Source organism: Monodon monoceros, unplaced genomic scaffold, assembly GCF_005190385.1.
Source record: "Monodon monoceros isolate NGI ecotype Baffin Bay Population unplaced genomic scaffold, NGI_Narwhal_1 Super_Scaffold_6, whole genome shotgun sequence".
Lineage (NCBI taxonomy): Eukaryota > Metazoa > Chordata > Mammalia > Artiodactyla > Monodontidae > Monodon > Monodon monoceros.
The window spans coordinates 85,128,707-85,143,752 of record NW_021703783.1 but is presented as its reverse complement, the minus strand read 5'-3'; the positions used below and the strand labels follow the sequence as shown (position 1 = coordinate 85,143,752).

General features: G+C 40.5%; 1 protein-coding gene across 3 annotated transcripts in view; it reads right to left on the bottom strand.

Moving 5' to 3' along the window:
- The window catches only part of RFX4 (regulatory factor X4), a 164,217-nt gene that overhangs the window by 56,137 nt on the left and 93,034 nt on the right, over positions 1 to 15,046 (bottom strand). For all 3 annotated transcript variants that reach the window (XM_029205461.1, XM_029205463.1, XM_029205462.1), the window contains one exon: positions 8,571 to 8,734. In XM_029205461.1, the coding sequence (XP_029061294.1) occupies positions 8,571 to 8,734 (164 nt within the window). The remainder of the gene's footprint in view (positions 1 to 8,570; positions 8,735 to 15,046) is intronic.

Below are 15,046 nucleotides of genomic sequence, written 5' to 3'. Positions count from 1 at the left end.
GCCCATGCACCACAACTACTGAGCCTGCACTCTAGAGCCCGTGAGCCACAACTACTGAGCCTGCATGCTGCAACTACTGAGGCCCCATGCCTGAAGCCCATGCTCCGCAACAAGAGAAGCCACCACAATGAGAAGCCTGCGCACTGCAACGAATAGTAGTCTACACTCACTGCAACTAGAGAAAGGCTGCACGCAGCAACAAAGACCCCATGCAGCCAAAAATAAATAAATAAATTTATTAAAAAATAAATTAATTAAAGGTAGAAATTAATATGTTAGAGAAAAAGAAATAATAATAATACCAATAAATATATCCAAGAGCATTTTCCTTGAAAAAAATTAAACAAATTAGGTAACCTATTCACAAAGAAATGGCAGAAAACACAACTATGCAAACAAAAATGCAGTAAAACAGAAATAATCACAGACACAAAGGAAACTCAATGAATCTACAAACCCACTTTGTTCAACACTAAGCAAGTAAATTTAAAGATCTGGAAGAAATTGATAATTTTCTAGGAAAATATAATTTACCAAAACTTACCTCAGAGAAGATAGAAAACCTAAACTGACCAATTACCATAGGAAAAAAAGAAGAAAAATTTCAAAGATTTACTCCCGCAAAACACTCGGCCCAGATGCCTTCAAAGAGAAATTAATTGTCTAATCTTCAAGAGCAAATAATTTCAATGCTATTTAAACTGTTTCAGACCTTAGGAAAAAAAGTAGGGGCAGAGGGAGCCTTCCAGATTCCTTTTATGAAGCAAAAATAACGCTGATACCAACAATTGACAAAGATTCAACAAAAAAGAAAAGTGCAAACCAATCCCACTTCTGACTCCTGATGCAGAAATCCTAAATAAAATAGAAAATAAAATCCTGCAACACATTAAAGAAAATAATAGACTATGAGTAAGTGGGTGTATTCTAGGAATTCAAGAATGGTTCAATATTAGGATATGGATAATATGATCACTTCTATAGATGATGGAAAGCATTGGATAATATGCAACAACCATTCTTCATCAAAAGTTTAATGAAATAAGAAAATACAGATATTCCTTAGCATGATAGAATATCTCATTCTTAATCCAAAGCCAGCATCATGTTTAACCGAGAAACAATAGATGCATTCTCATTAAAGTCAAGAGCTTTTAACATGTTCTTGAGGAATAAGCCAACATAATTAGATAAGGGAAATAAATTAGAAAGACATTTTTAGATAATATAATTCTAAGCCTGGAAAATTTAAGAGAAGCTCCCAAAAGGAATACAACATTAAGATAGTTAAATTTAAAACAGTCAGGTCCAAATATAACACACAGAAACCAATAGCTTTCATATATATAAACAACCACCAGTCAAGAGATATGGAGGAAAAGACTGCATTTACAATACCAACAAAAAAAAGTAAGAATGAATTTAATTTTAAAAATATATATGATTTATATGAAAAAATATTTACAACATTCCTGAAGGCCACAAAATTTAAGAGCAGAATAAATGGCAAGGAAAACAGTGTTCTTTTCTAGAAATTCTCAATACCATAAAGATATAATTCTCCCTAAATTAATCTATAAGTGTAATGTAATCCCAATGAACATACATATATTTATATATAAATTTTTATATGTATATAAATACTTAAATAGACAAACTGACGCTAAAGTACTTAACATGGAAAAATAAGAGACAATAATAGGAAAATTCTACAAACAGATGTAAGTATGAGGAGCTAGCCTATCAAATATTAAAATACGTTTAAAAGTGCAAAACTTAAAGACAGCGTGACCCTGGAACATGAATATATACAAATATCTATGGTATAGCCTAGCAAGTCTAGAAGTAGCACCAATACATATAACATTTACTACATTCAATAAGAGGCACCTCAAATCTGTGACGAAAAAATGGAATAGTTAACATATGTATGGGGATAGGGAGAGCTGTTGGGGAAAAAATGAAGCCATACTCTACATCTTACACAAGGATGAATTCCAAATTGGATAAAAGTTCAAAAGTACAGAATCAAAGCATAAAGTTTGTAGCATAAACCATGGGAAAATTATTATGTAACCAGAGTGGGAAAGACTTCTAAAACAATGAAACAAAATCCAGAAGCCATAAAAACAAGGACTGATAAATTCAACTACACAAATATATTTTCTGTATGGCAGAAACAAAGGAACAAAATGAGAAAAGATTTGCAACTCTTATTACAGATAAATGGTTAATATTCCTAAAAAATAAAGAGCTCTTAAAAATCAATGAGATAGCCTCATATACCAGAGGCCAGACAGCAGAAGCAAGAAGAACTACAATCCTGCAGCCTGTGGAACAAAAACCACATTCACAGAAAGACAAGATGAAAAGGCAAGGGCTATGTACCAGATGAAGGAAAAAGATAAAACCCCAGAAAAACAACTAAATGAAGTGTAAATAGGCAACCTTCCAGAAAAAGAATTCAGAATAATGAGAGTGAAGATGATCCAGGACCTCAGAAAAAGAATGGAGGCAAAGATCGAGAAGATACAAGAAATGTTTAACAAAGACCTAGGAGAATTAAAGAATAAACAAACAGAGATGAACAATCCAATAAGTGAAATGAAAACTACACTAGAAGGAATCAATAGCAGAATAACTGAGGCAGAAGAACGGATAAGTGACTTGGAAGACAGAATGGTGGAATTCACTGCTGCAGAACAGAATAAAGAAAAAAAAAAAGAAAAGAAATGAAGGCAGCCTAAGAGACCTCTGGGACAACATTAAACGCAACAACATTTGCATTACAGAGGTCCCAGAAGGAGAAGAGAGAGAGAAAGAACCCAATAAAATATTTGAAGAGATTATAGTCGAAAACTTCCTTAATATGGGAAAGGAAATAGCCACCCAAGTCCAGGAAGCCCAGAGAGTCCCATACAGGATAAACCCAAGGAGAAACACGCCAAGACACATAGTAATCAAATTGACAAAAATTAAGGACAAAGAAAAATTCTTGAAAGCAGCAAGGGAAAAATGACAAATAACATACAAGGGAACTCCCATAAGGTTAACAGCTGATTTCTCAGCAGAAACTCTACAAGCCAGAAGGGAGTGGCATGATATACTTAAAGTGATGAAAGAGAAGAAACTACAACCAAGATTACTCTACCTGGCAGGCATCTCATTCAGATTCGACGGAGAAATCAAAAGCTTTACAGACAAGCAAAAGCTAAGAGAATTCAGCACCAGCAAACCAGCTCTACAACAAATGCTAAAGGAACTTCTCTAAGTGGGAAACACAAGAGAAGAAAAGGACCTACAAAAACAAAACCAGAACAATTAAGAAAATGGTCAGAGGAACATACATATCGATAATTACCTTAAATGTGAATGGATTAAATGCTCCAACCAAGAGACACAGGCTTGCTGAATGGATACAAAAACAAGACCCATATATACGCTGTCTACAAGAGACCCACTTCAGGCATAGGAACACATACAGACTGAAAGTGAGGGGATGGAAAAAGATATTCCGTGCAAATGGAAATCAAAAGAAAGCTGGAGTAGCAATACTCATATCAGATAAAATAGATTTTAAAATAAAGAATGTTACAAGAGACAAGGAAGGACACTACATAATGATCAAGGGATCAATCAAGAAGAAGATATAACAATTATAAATATATATACACCTAACACAGGAGCACCCCAATACATAAGGCAACTGCTAACAGCTGTAAAAGAGGAAATCGACAGTAACACAATAATAGTGGGGGACTTTAACACCTCACTTACACCAATGGACAGATCATCCAAACAGAAAATTAATAACGAAACACAAACTTTAAATGACACAACAGACCAGACAGATTTAATTGATATTTATAGGACATTCCATTCAAAAACAGCAGACTACACTTTCTTCTCAAGTGCGCACTGAACATTCTCCAGGACAGATCACATCTTGGGTCACAACTCAAGCCTCAGTAAATTTAAGAAAACTGAAATCATAGCAAGCATCTTTTCTGACCACAATGCTATGAGATTAGAAATCGATTACAGGGAAAAAAATGTAAAAAACATAAACACATGGAGGCTGCACAATACGTTACTAAATAACCAAGAGATCACTGAAGAGATCAAAGAGGAAATCAAAAAATACCTAGAGACAAATGACAATGAAAACACGACGATCCAAAACCTACGGGATGCAGCAAAAGCAATTCTAAGAGGGAAGTTTACAGCAATACAATCCTACCTAAGAAACAACAAACATCTCAAATAAACAATCTAACCTTACACGTAAAAGAACTAGAGAAAGAAAAAAAAACAAAACCCAAAGTTAGTAGAAGGAAAGAAATCATAAAGATCAGAGAAGAAATAAATGAAATAGAAACAAAGAAAACAATAGCAAAGATCAATAAAACTAAAAGCTGGTTCTTTGAGAAGATAAAATTGATAAACCATTCACAAGACTCATCAAGAAAAAGAGGGAGAGGACTCAAATCATTAAAACTAGAAACGAAATAGGAGACGTTACAACAGACATCGCAGAAATACAAAGCATCCTAAGAGACTACTATAAGCAACTCTGTGGCAATAAAATGGACAACCTGGAAGAAATGGACAAATTCTTAGAAAGGTATAATCTTCCAAGACTGAACCAGGAAGAAATAGGAAATACGAACAGACCAATCACAAGGCATGAAATTGAAACTGTGATTAAAAATCTTCCAACAAACAAAAGCCCAGGACCAGATAGCTTCACAGGTGAATTCTATCCAACATTTAGGGAAGAGCTAACACCCATCCTTCTCAAAATCTTCCAAACAATTGCAGAGGAAGGAACACTCCCAAACTCATTCTATGAGGCCACCATCACCCTGATACCAAAACCAGACAAAGACAGTACAAAAAAGGAAAATTACAGACCAATATCACTCATGAATATAAATGCAAAAATCCTTAACAAAATACTAGTAAACCAAATCCAACAACACCTTAAAAGGATCATGCACCATGATCAAGTGGGATTTATCCCAGGGATGCAAGGATTCTTCAATATACGCAAATCAATCAATGTGATACACCATAATAACAAACTGAAGAATAAAAACCGTATGATCATCTCAATAGGTGCAGAAAAAGCTTTTGACAAAATTCAACACCCATTTATGATAAAAACTCTCCAGAAAGTGTGCATAGAGGGAACCTACCTCAACATAATAAAGGCCATATATGACAAACCCACAGCAAATGTCATTCTCGATGGTGAAAACCTGAAAGCATTTCCTCTAAGATCAGGAACAGGACAAGGATGTCCACTCTCACCACTATTATTCAACATAGTTTTGGAAGTCCTAGCCATGGCAATCAGAGAAGAAAAAGAAATAAAAGGAATACAAATTGGAAAAGAAGAAGTAAAACTGTCACTGTTTGCAGATGACATGATACTATACATAGAGAATCCTAAAGATGCCAGCAGAAAACTACTAGGGCTAATCAATGAATTTGGTAAAGTTGCAGGATACAAAATTAATGCACAGAAACCTCTTGCATTCCTATACACTAATGACAAAAAATCTGAAAGAGATATTAAGGAAACACTCCCATTTACCACTGCAACAAAAAGAATAAAATACCTAGGAATAAACCTACCTAGGGAGACAGATGGCCTGTATGCAGAAAACTATAAGACAGTGATGAAATAAATTAAAGATGATACAAACAGATGGAGAAATATACCATGTTCTCAGATTGGAAGAAGCAATACTGTGAAAATGACTATACTACCGAAGCAATCTACAGATTCAATGTAATCCCTATCAAATTACCAATGGCATTTTTTACAGAACTAGAACAAAAACTCTTAAAATTTGTATGGAGACACAAAAGACCCCAAATAGCCAAAGCAGTCTTGAAGGAAGAAAACGGAGCTGGAGGAATCGGGCTCCCAGACTTCAGACTATACTACAAAGCTACCGTAATCAAGACAGTATGGTACTGACACAAAACCAGAAATATAGATCAATGGAATAGGATAGAAAGCCCAGAGATAAACCCATGCAACTATGGTCAACTAATCTATGACAAAGGTGGCAAGGATATACAATGGAGAAAAGACAGTCTCTTCAGTAAGTGGTGCTGGGAGAACTGGACAGCTACATGTAAAAGAATGAAATTAGAACACTCCCTAACACCATACACAAAAATAAACTCAAAATGGATTAGAGACCTAAATGTAAGACCGGATACTATAAAACTCTGAGAGGAAAACATAGGAAGAACAAACACTCTTTGACATAAATCACAGAAAGATCTTTTTTTGATCCACCTCCTAGAGTAATGGAAATAAAAACAAAAATAAACAAATGGGACCTAATGAAACTTAAAAGTTTTTGCACAGCTAAGGAAACTACAAACAAGACAAAAAAACAACCCTCGGGCTTCCCTGGTGGCGCAGTGGTTGAGAGTCCGCCTGCCGATGCAGGGGACACGGGTTCGTGCCCCAGTCCGGGAAGATCCCACGTGCCGCGGAGTGGCTGGGCCCGTGATCCATGGCCACTGAGCCTGCGCGTCCGGAGCCTGTGCTCCGCAATGGGAGAGGCCACAACAGTGAGAGGCCCGCATACCGCAAAAAAAAACACAAAAAACAAAAAAACAACCCTCATAATGGGAGAAAATATTTGCACACGAATCAACGGACAAAGGATTAATCTCCAATATATATAAACAGCTCACGCAGCTCAATATGAAAAAAACAAACAACCCAATCCAAAAGTGGGGAGAAGACCTAAATAGACATTTCTCCAAAGAATACATACAAATGTCCAAGAAGCACATGAAAAGCTGCTCAACATCACTAATTACTAGAGAAATGCAAATCAAAACCACAATGAAGTATCACCTCACACCAGTTAGAATGGGCATCATCAGGAAATCTACAAACAACAAATGCTGGAGAGGGTGGGGAGAAAAGGGAAACTTCTTGCACTGTTGGTGGGAATGTAAATTGATACGGCCACTACGGAGAACAGTATGGAGGTTCCTTAAAAAACTAAAAATAGAATTACCATATGACCCAGCAATTCCACTACTGGGCCTATACCCAGAGAAAACCACAATTCAAAATGACATATGTACCCCAATGTTCATTGCAGCGCTGTTTACAATAGCCAGGTCATGGAAGCAACCTAAATGCCCATCCACAGACAAATGGATAAAGAAGGTGTGGTACATATATACAATGGAATGTTACTCAGCCATAAAAAAGAACGAAATTGGGTCATTTGTAGAGACGTGGATGGATCTAGAGACTGTCATACAGAGTGAAGTAAGTCAGAAAGAGAAAAACAAATATCGTATATTAACGCATATATGTGGAACCTAGAAAGATGGTACAGATGAACTGGTCTGCAGGGCAGAAATTGAGACACAGATGCAGAGAAGAAACGTACGGACACCAAGTGGGGAAAGTGGTGGTGGTGGTGGTGTGATGAATTGGGAGAATGGGATTGACATATATACACTAATATATATAAAGTGGATAACTAATAAGAACCTGGTGTATAAAAAAATAAATAAAATTTAAAAAAAGAAATCAATGAGAAAAACATCAACTACCAAATAGAAAAATAGTCAAAGGATAAGAACAGAGAGTTCATGGGAAAGAAATAGAAATCACTCTTAAAGACATGAAGAGATATTCAACTCCATTCGTAATAAGATAAATGCAAATTAAAACCTCACTGAGACAAGTTTAAGCCACAGACCCTTTGAACCAGGAATTCAGCCCTTTAGGAATTTATCCTGCACATATACTCTGTGTAGTAGGATGAAGGGTTGTTCCCCCCAATAATACGTCCAGTGGAGGTACGTGGCCAGCCGGGGGTGACCTCATAGGGAGGGAGGTAGTGAGGCAATCTCCTGACTTCACTCTCCTCCCTCCCTTTGATGTCCCTTCTGACCCCCTCCCCACCACCAGCTGATCAGGGCTGGAAGCCAGAGGGAAAGGGAGCCCCGTAAGGAGTTCCATGCAGCCCACCCTCCCCACCTACCCCTCACCGGGCAGAAGGCAGCATGGAACACAGCGGAGCCCGCATCTGAAGGGGCACAGAAGCTGCCCAACACAATCTCCAAGACTTGTTTTTTTGAAACAGGGTACAGAACAGCATATGTAGTATGTCATCATTTGAGTAAGAAAAAGTATATGTCATGCACTGGTTACATGTGCATAGCAGATCCGGATGGGGCCCTAAGAAAATGACTGTATTTGATGCTCTGGGGAGAGGACCTGGGTATGTGGGGAAGAAGATTAGGAGACTTTTCACTGTGTAACATATCATCCTTTTTGAATTTTGAATGATACAAGAGGTTCAAAATGTTAAATTTTATTTATACTGGAAATACTAAATTTTATTTATATTCAAAAATATAAATAAAATTTAATATTTTAAAGTCCAATATTAATGGTCTTTACAAGGGAGGCCCCCAGACAGTGCATGGTTCTATTCAATAAATGAGAAGCAGGAACAATACCTGCTGAGGACAAACCAGCCATGAGGGGATATGAGAAGAAGCGTGCCCACCTGTCAGGTAATGCCTGCAGCACAGTGGGCATCAGCACTCCGGAGATAGCTTTGTAGAGGATGGAGTCACACACGCCGACGATGTTCACCACCGTGGAGGAGCCCAGCACGGGCAGCATGTGGGGCGGCATTCCTTGCCAAAAGTGCAGAAGGAAACTTTGAACCTGTATCAACCCACAGAGAGAAGAACCGTTGAGGTTATACAAGGCCCTCCCAGCAGAGCCTTGGGACTCAGCCAAGGCCAGCCCAGTCCACAGCGCTATTCTCTTCTCCCCTTGCAGCAGCAGAGGCCGTCCCAGCCTGGGTGGCTTACGAGGCCCTGGAAGGTCCTCCTGTCCCAAGTGTTCACCCTGCCCGTCTGGGTGCATGCCCCCTGCTGGAGAAGCACTTGGCTTGGCAGCCCGGGGTCTATCCTGCCCTGGGAGAGAGCAGTAGCAAGTTAACCCATCTGCCCCTTCATGCTGACCGTGGTCTGGGTAAAAAGTTTAAGAAAGGGAAGGTGGGATGTTGCTTCTAAAAAGCTCAGAGCACTACAACTATTCTTTGGGCCTGTTGGTGCCTCGGGGACCCCAGGGTGTTCTGGAAAGGAAGGGAACATTGTGCGAGTTGCTGGTAAGAGGACTGTGTCTAGGAGGAAGAAGAGTAGGTGTCACAGACAGAAGTCTCCTGATACAATCTTGTGCGCCCCCAAAATGGATAAAGTGCAAAGGCCTCTTCGTGGCCAAATTCGACCATTTTCTCAAAGAGCCCTTGGTGCAGCCTTGGCTGGCTAGCGTCATTATGGGACGCTAGACGGTGCCATCTGGACAGTAAGGTACGAGGACACCCAAGCCCAACCACTAGCACAGGACAGAAATCTAGCGGGCACTCAAAATGTAGTTATTGTTATTAATATGAGGATAGCAGGCCCCCTACCCCTGTATCTTCCAGGGTCTGAGTTGGAGGTCAGGGAGAGAGCAGGTGGGGGGTGGGACAAGATAAGGGAAGTGAAGTGACACGGTAGAAGATGGTTATCTGGTACGTATAATAACACTAAAGATACCTAGACTTCAGCTAACATTGAGGAGTGACTCATCTTAAAGTTAGGGAACAAATAATTGAAGTTTTGTGAATTCTTACAAGCTCAACTTGGTTCCTGTACTATGTATCTTTCTTTCCTCCAAGATGGGCACTCCTGAACCCCTGTGTACAGCACTTCCCACATCCCTGGTTCCCCAAATCAATCCTGACCCAAGGCAGGAGGTCATTTAGTACCCAAGTCTAACACTTTGGAGGTGGTATTGTTAATGGTGTCAGCGTTATGTATTTATTGAGTGCTACTATACGTCAGGAACTTAGCACAGGTTCTCCCAGTTAATACTACAGCTTAGGATCACTGCTCCCATTGTGTAGAGACATTAACTTATTTGTCCAAAGCCAGACAGCAAGTCAGGGAATGGATGAATTTGTCTTTTCACAAATCAGTCTAGTGGCTAGTTTGCTCTTCACGTGGGCTTCTACCCCATTCCTGAGACCTATGCCTCTTCTTGGACTGCTGCCCACATCCCAGCTTTCTGCCCCAGCCTGGGGACCTGCAGTTGTCCTTCAAGCCCCTCTTAGAAGTAGGGTCTTACTTTCCTTTGACCAGGCTTCTTCTGACCCCAGCTTGGTGACCTGAGCTCAGCCTCGGATGGACAGAATTCCCTGATCCCCACGGCCAGGCTGGAATTCCCAGCGTAAACACTGGATGGGAGCCTTTGGGGGTGAGAAATGAGGAGAAAAGCATGCCCCCTGACTTCCTAGAGGGAAAATGGTAATTTCCAAAAACAGGATCAAAGCGGTAAAGGAGGTCAGGTTTGTAAATTATGAAACTCAAAGTCACAGTTCTGTTAATTCCACGAGAGTGAAAATACTGCAAAGTTTACAATGAGATTGAAAATTAAAACCAACAAAAAAAGTCCAAATGAGTGAAGACTGCCTTCCAGGGTTCTAATCCTGTCACCACTACCAACTAGGGGTATAATATCTCTATGCCTCAGTTTCTTTACCTGTGAAATGGGAATAAAAGTAGTATTTACTAGATTTTGGTAAAGATTCCTAAAAAGTACTTATTACAGTGGTTGGCACATAGTAAATGCTCAATAAAGGTTAGCTGCTATTATTATTACTATTATTATTATTTGTATCATGGAGGCACTACAACTTTGAAGCCCAAGAAATCAGTGCACTGCCCTAAGACATTTGAGACACCCTTGCCTACGTTTCTGAGCGTCACCCAGCCAGGATCCCCATGGTGGCTCTGCTCACCTGTCAAGGTTCCTGTTCTTATTGGGACACCTGGTAGCTGACTGCTGGCCGCCTTGGGCCTGGAGGTGGCCACATCTCTTAGACAAGGTGCTTACCCTCCAGACAACCCTCTGCTGTCTCCGGATCCCATCTCATCCCTGGGCACTGGCCTCTGGCCAGGTCCTGGACCTCCCTGCCTGCCCTTCCAACTCTGAATAAGCATTGCCCAGTTGATTCCTAGTATTTGGTAGATTCTGAATTCATCTGCCTTTCTAAGCTCTCCTTGCATGTAGCCCTACTCTTTTTTTTTTTTTTAATGAGTAGTCAATTTCCAGCAGAAATTCTGGCGAGCATTAGCTGCTGTGTACATTAAAACAAGTCTGTAGAAAGTCACTCTCATTAGCAGCCATCCGTCTTTTTCAAATCTGTTCAAGTGGCACAGGGAGCCCTGATCAGTCCTGGTACCAGGGCAGCCTTTGTTGAGGGCATATTATCCAGTCTTGACCTCCCTTCCTGCTCTGCATTTAAGAGCATTTAATGTCCAGTGGACTAGTTCCTCAGAGTGAGAAGGAAAAAAAAGGAGGAGAACAGTGTAAAGCTCAAGGGCTGATACTTGGAAGTCAGGGGTGAAATGGACAGACACAGTGTTCATATCAGGAGGCTGAGCCAACAGGACCTCCTGATAGACTAGATATGAAGCGTGAGGGGAAAAGAAGAACCGAGGTTTGTGGTTTGAGCAATTGTGTGTGGTAAGTGGCAATCTAAGACTTGGGAAGCACAAATCTGGGAGTGAAAATCAGAGCTTTGATTAGACCACCGTAAGTTAGGCGGCAAGTCATTTGAATCTAGAGCTCGGACTAAACGAATACACAAATATGAGAGTTACCAGCCTTTACAAAATGGAGATGGTACCTGCCTATCAGTAGGATGAAATAAGATAGCTTGTAAGATGCCTGGCATGATGAAGGCATTTAACAAATGGAAACGTAATTAATAGAAGGGAAGAGTTCTCCTCACTCCTTGCAAGCATTAATGGTGAGCGAATCAGGGGTAAATGATTGAAAATGATTATTTAAACCAAGTTTCCTGGATTATCTACTTTAGTCCCTTGAACTCCCAGCCCTTTTTCTCTCTGTTCAATGAAGTATCAGGAGATGATTTCCTTAAGAATACCTAAGTAAGTTTTCTATTTCTTTTCCATGCCTATGTTTAGTTCATTCCTAATATATTGGCACCTTGTGGAAACATATCTGATGACTTCCAGTCATGGGTACTTAATTGCTACAGTGTTAAAAGGAACTTGACAAAACAATAACTACCAAAATACCTACCACTTATTATGCTCTGAGTTTGAAATCAGACACTTTATCTATACAATTTCCATGTAATCATCACAATTTTACTATGAGGTAGATATAGTTATTATCTCCATTTTACAGAAAAAAGAAACTGAGGCTCAGAGAGGTTAAGTACCTTGCTCAAGGTCACAGGCTAGAAAGTGGTGAATTTGGGACTCAAACACAGGACTATCTGATTTTACAGCTCTCTGTGCAATGTAGTTTGGAGAAGGCTTTGCAGCAAGTCCCCTACATGCAGACTTGGACTCTTTGTGCTTGCCTGACAATGCTATAAGTCTGTGGCGGTTTTCCATCCATCCACCCATCCACCCATCCATCCATCCATCCACTCACCCACCCAAGAAACATTTACTGAGAGCCTGAGAGTATAATTGACCTGGATACAGTAGTAAGCAAGACAAACAAGGTCCCTGCCCTCAAGGGCTTCCATGGTGGTGGTAGGAGACAAACAATGAACAAGCAAACAATAAGATAATTTAAGATTGTAATACTAGTCTACATTGTGACCTCAATGGATATTAAAGATCTTGAAGACCTGAAACAAACTACATCATCAAAGTGTACCAGATGCATCCACCATTTATTTACCAATGACTTTTCTCAGCTGTAGGAGAAAGCCATGCCCATCAGAGGTAAAATACCCCCCTTCATTCTTTTGTGTTTGGGTAGAATGAACAACATCTCGATCAGCCATCTCAAAAATGGCCACCAAATACCCCTGCCCAGGGGTAGAAAGAATACTGGACCAGCAGTGTTAGGTGACAAAGATCTAACCAACTGTGTGACCTCTCTTAACTCTCTGGTTGACGTATCTGACGAGAGCAAGCATTTGTATGACCTTTTACCAGGCATTGTCTCATCTCCTCCTTCCAGTAATCCTGTGAACTGGATAGGCAGGGATGATATTTTTATCTTCATTTCTAGGATGAGGAATTGAGCCACATCTTGAATCCAAGCCTAAGCTCCAAGTCTAGCACTTTTCCCGCAGGAGCACTCAAGCCCTCACAAGGTTTCTGGACCATATATTCTGCATCCTAATTGCTGGTGTGCGTGCCTTTTTTTTCCCTCAAGACTGTGTCCTGTCACCCCATTTCTGGGGGCTAGAGCAGCATATGGCACCATTAGATGCCCAGCAAGTGTTGGAATTGATGAATGGAATTCAGTGAAGTGAGATGATGATCAAGTTTTGAGATGTATAAAGCTAGATATGAACATAAGGGAGGACTGTCACCAGTTTTGTTGTTAGTACTTTTGTGGCAGAGAGGGACAGCTATCCACCAGAGCTCCTCTTCTCTAGTAGTATAAGCTGCCGCCCAGTGAGGGGCCACACTTCCCAGCTCCCCTTACCTCAAGGTGGGGCTGTGAGACCAGCTCTTGCCAATAGACTATGGGCAAAAGTGATGCATTTTATTTCTGGGCTGGCAAGGTTAAGAAAGGGGATGTCTTCCCTGTAATCCTTTTCCCCATCCATCAGCTGAACACGGGACTCCAAGGCTCTAGGGCAGGGTGTGGCCACAAGGTAGAAGAAGCCTGGGTCCCTGAACCACCCCCAGAAACCAGCCTTCCAACCAAGGGCGTCCACGTTGGATTGTGACATGTATTGTCTCACTGTGCTAAGACTTGGGGCTTATCTGTTACAGAAGCCAGTGTTGTCTTAACCAGTCACGAGTCATGGTTTGCCCAGATCTCAGTGCACTGTCTTTGATACGTGAGACATAGCCAAACTACAATACGAGAGAAAGCAGTGAGTTTGCTTTCTTTAAAAAGAAAATAATTCCACGTAAATGGTCACTCAAGGAATTTGGGAAATTTAAGAATCTGGTGGATGGAAGTCAAGAGCAGGAAGAATAGTCCTTCTCTGCCAACACGCTGCCACCTCTTCTGGAGCCATGTCTAAGAACCAAGCGATAGCTCCCATATGGTGGTACCACTGCTACACTGGGCTCCTGAGGGAACTGTAAACAAGCTGCACAAGTACCAGCAAGTGCTCCACAAGCATTCACTGCCTTACCTCATCCTCTTCCCCTCCATCTCCAACAGCACATGCCCCCCCCAAAACACACAAAAAGGGAATCTCCAGCATCTTTTTCACCAATAATTACTGATTTTTATAGCCCCTGTAGAGCCTGGGTTATCTTCCCTGAAATTGAATGCCCACACCTGATCTCAGGGTGGTGTCTTTGGTTTACTTTAGTTTTTTTTTTTTTTTTTCCTGCCTGAAAGGCATTTTCTTTCAACAGAAAGGCCTCAGGTTTATGGGGTGAAATGTGCGGTTTCCTGCCATCCTGTTGGAAGATTCTTTTGGATGGCATTTTAGGCAAGAAGATTTTATTGTCTCTTTGGTTATATAACCAGTGCTTCAATCCTCCCTTATTTCTCCTCACCATTCCTTAACTGTAATTTTTAAATGAAATGAAATTCTTAGATTGTTTGTATTCAAAGATGGTCCTACCGGCAGTGTTAGATGGACATGGGGACCAGACCTTGAGAATGGAGGGTAACCAGCTCCGAATGCACTGAAGTGGATGAGCCTCAGGAAAAGGTTAAATCAAAAATAAAGAAAAGCTTTCCTTTAGTTTTTCTGAATGTATAATTCTGGGTGTAATGATACCTTGGCAAAACTGTGTTCCCAGGAGGCCAACTGGGCAGGATGCAGTTCACTAGACAGAGCAAGTAAAAAGCCATGCCAACTGCTGTGCACACAGAGAATCTGTAAAATGGGGATAGTAACAATGCCTGCTTCCTAGGATCACTGTGAGGATTAAATAAGCTAATGTGCATCAAGGGCTTCCAGAGGCCTGGCAACTAGCAGGGAGCTCATGAAATAGAAGTTAGTGTTATCATAATATTTTA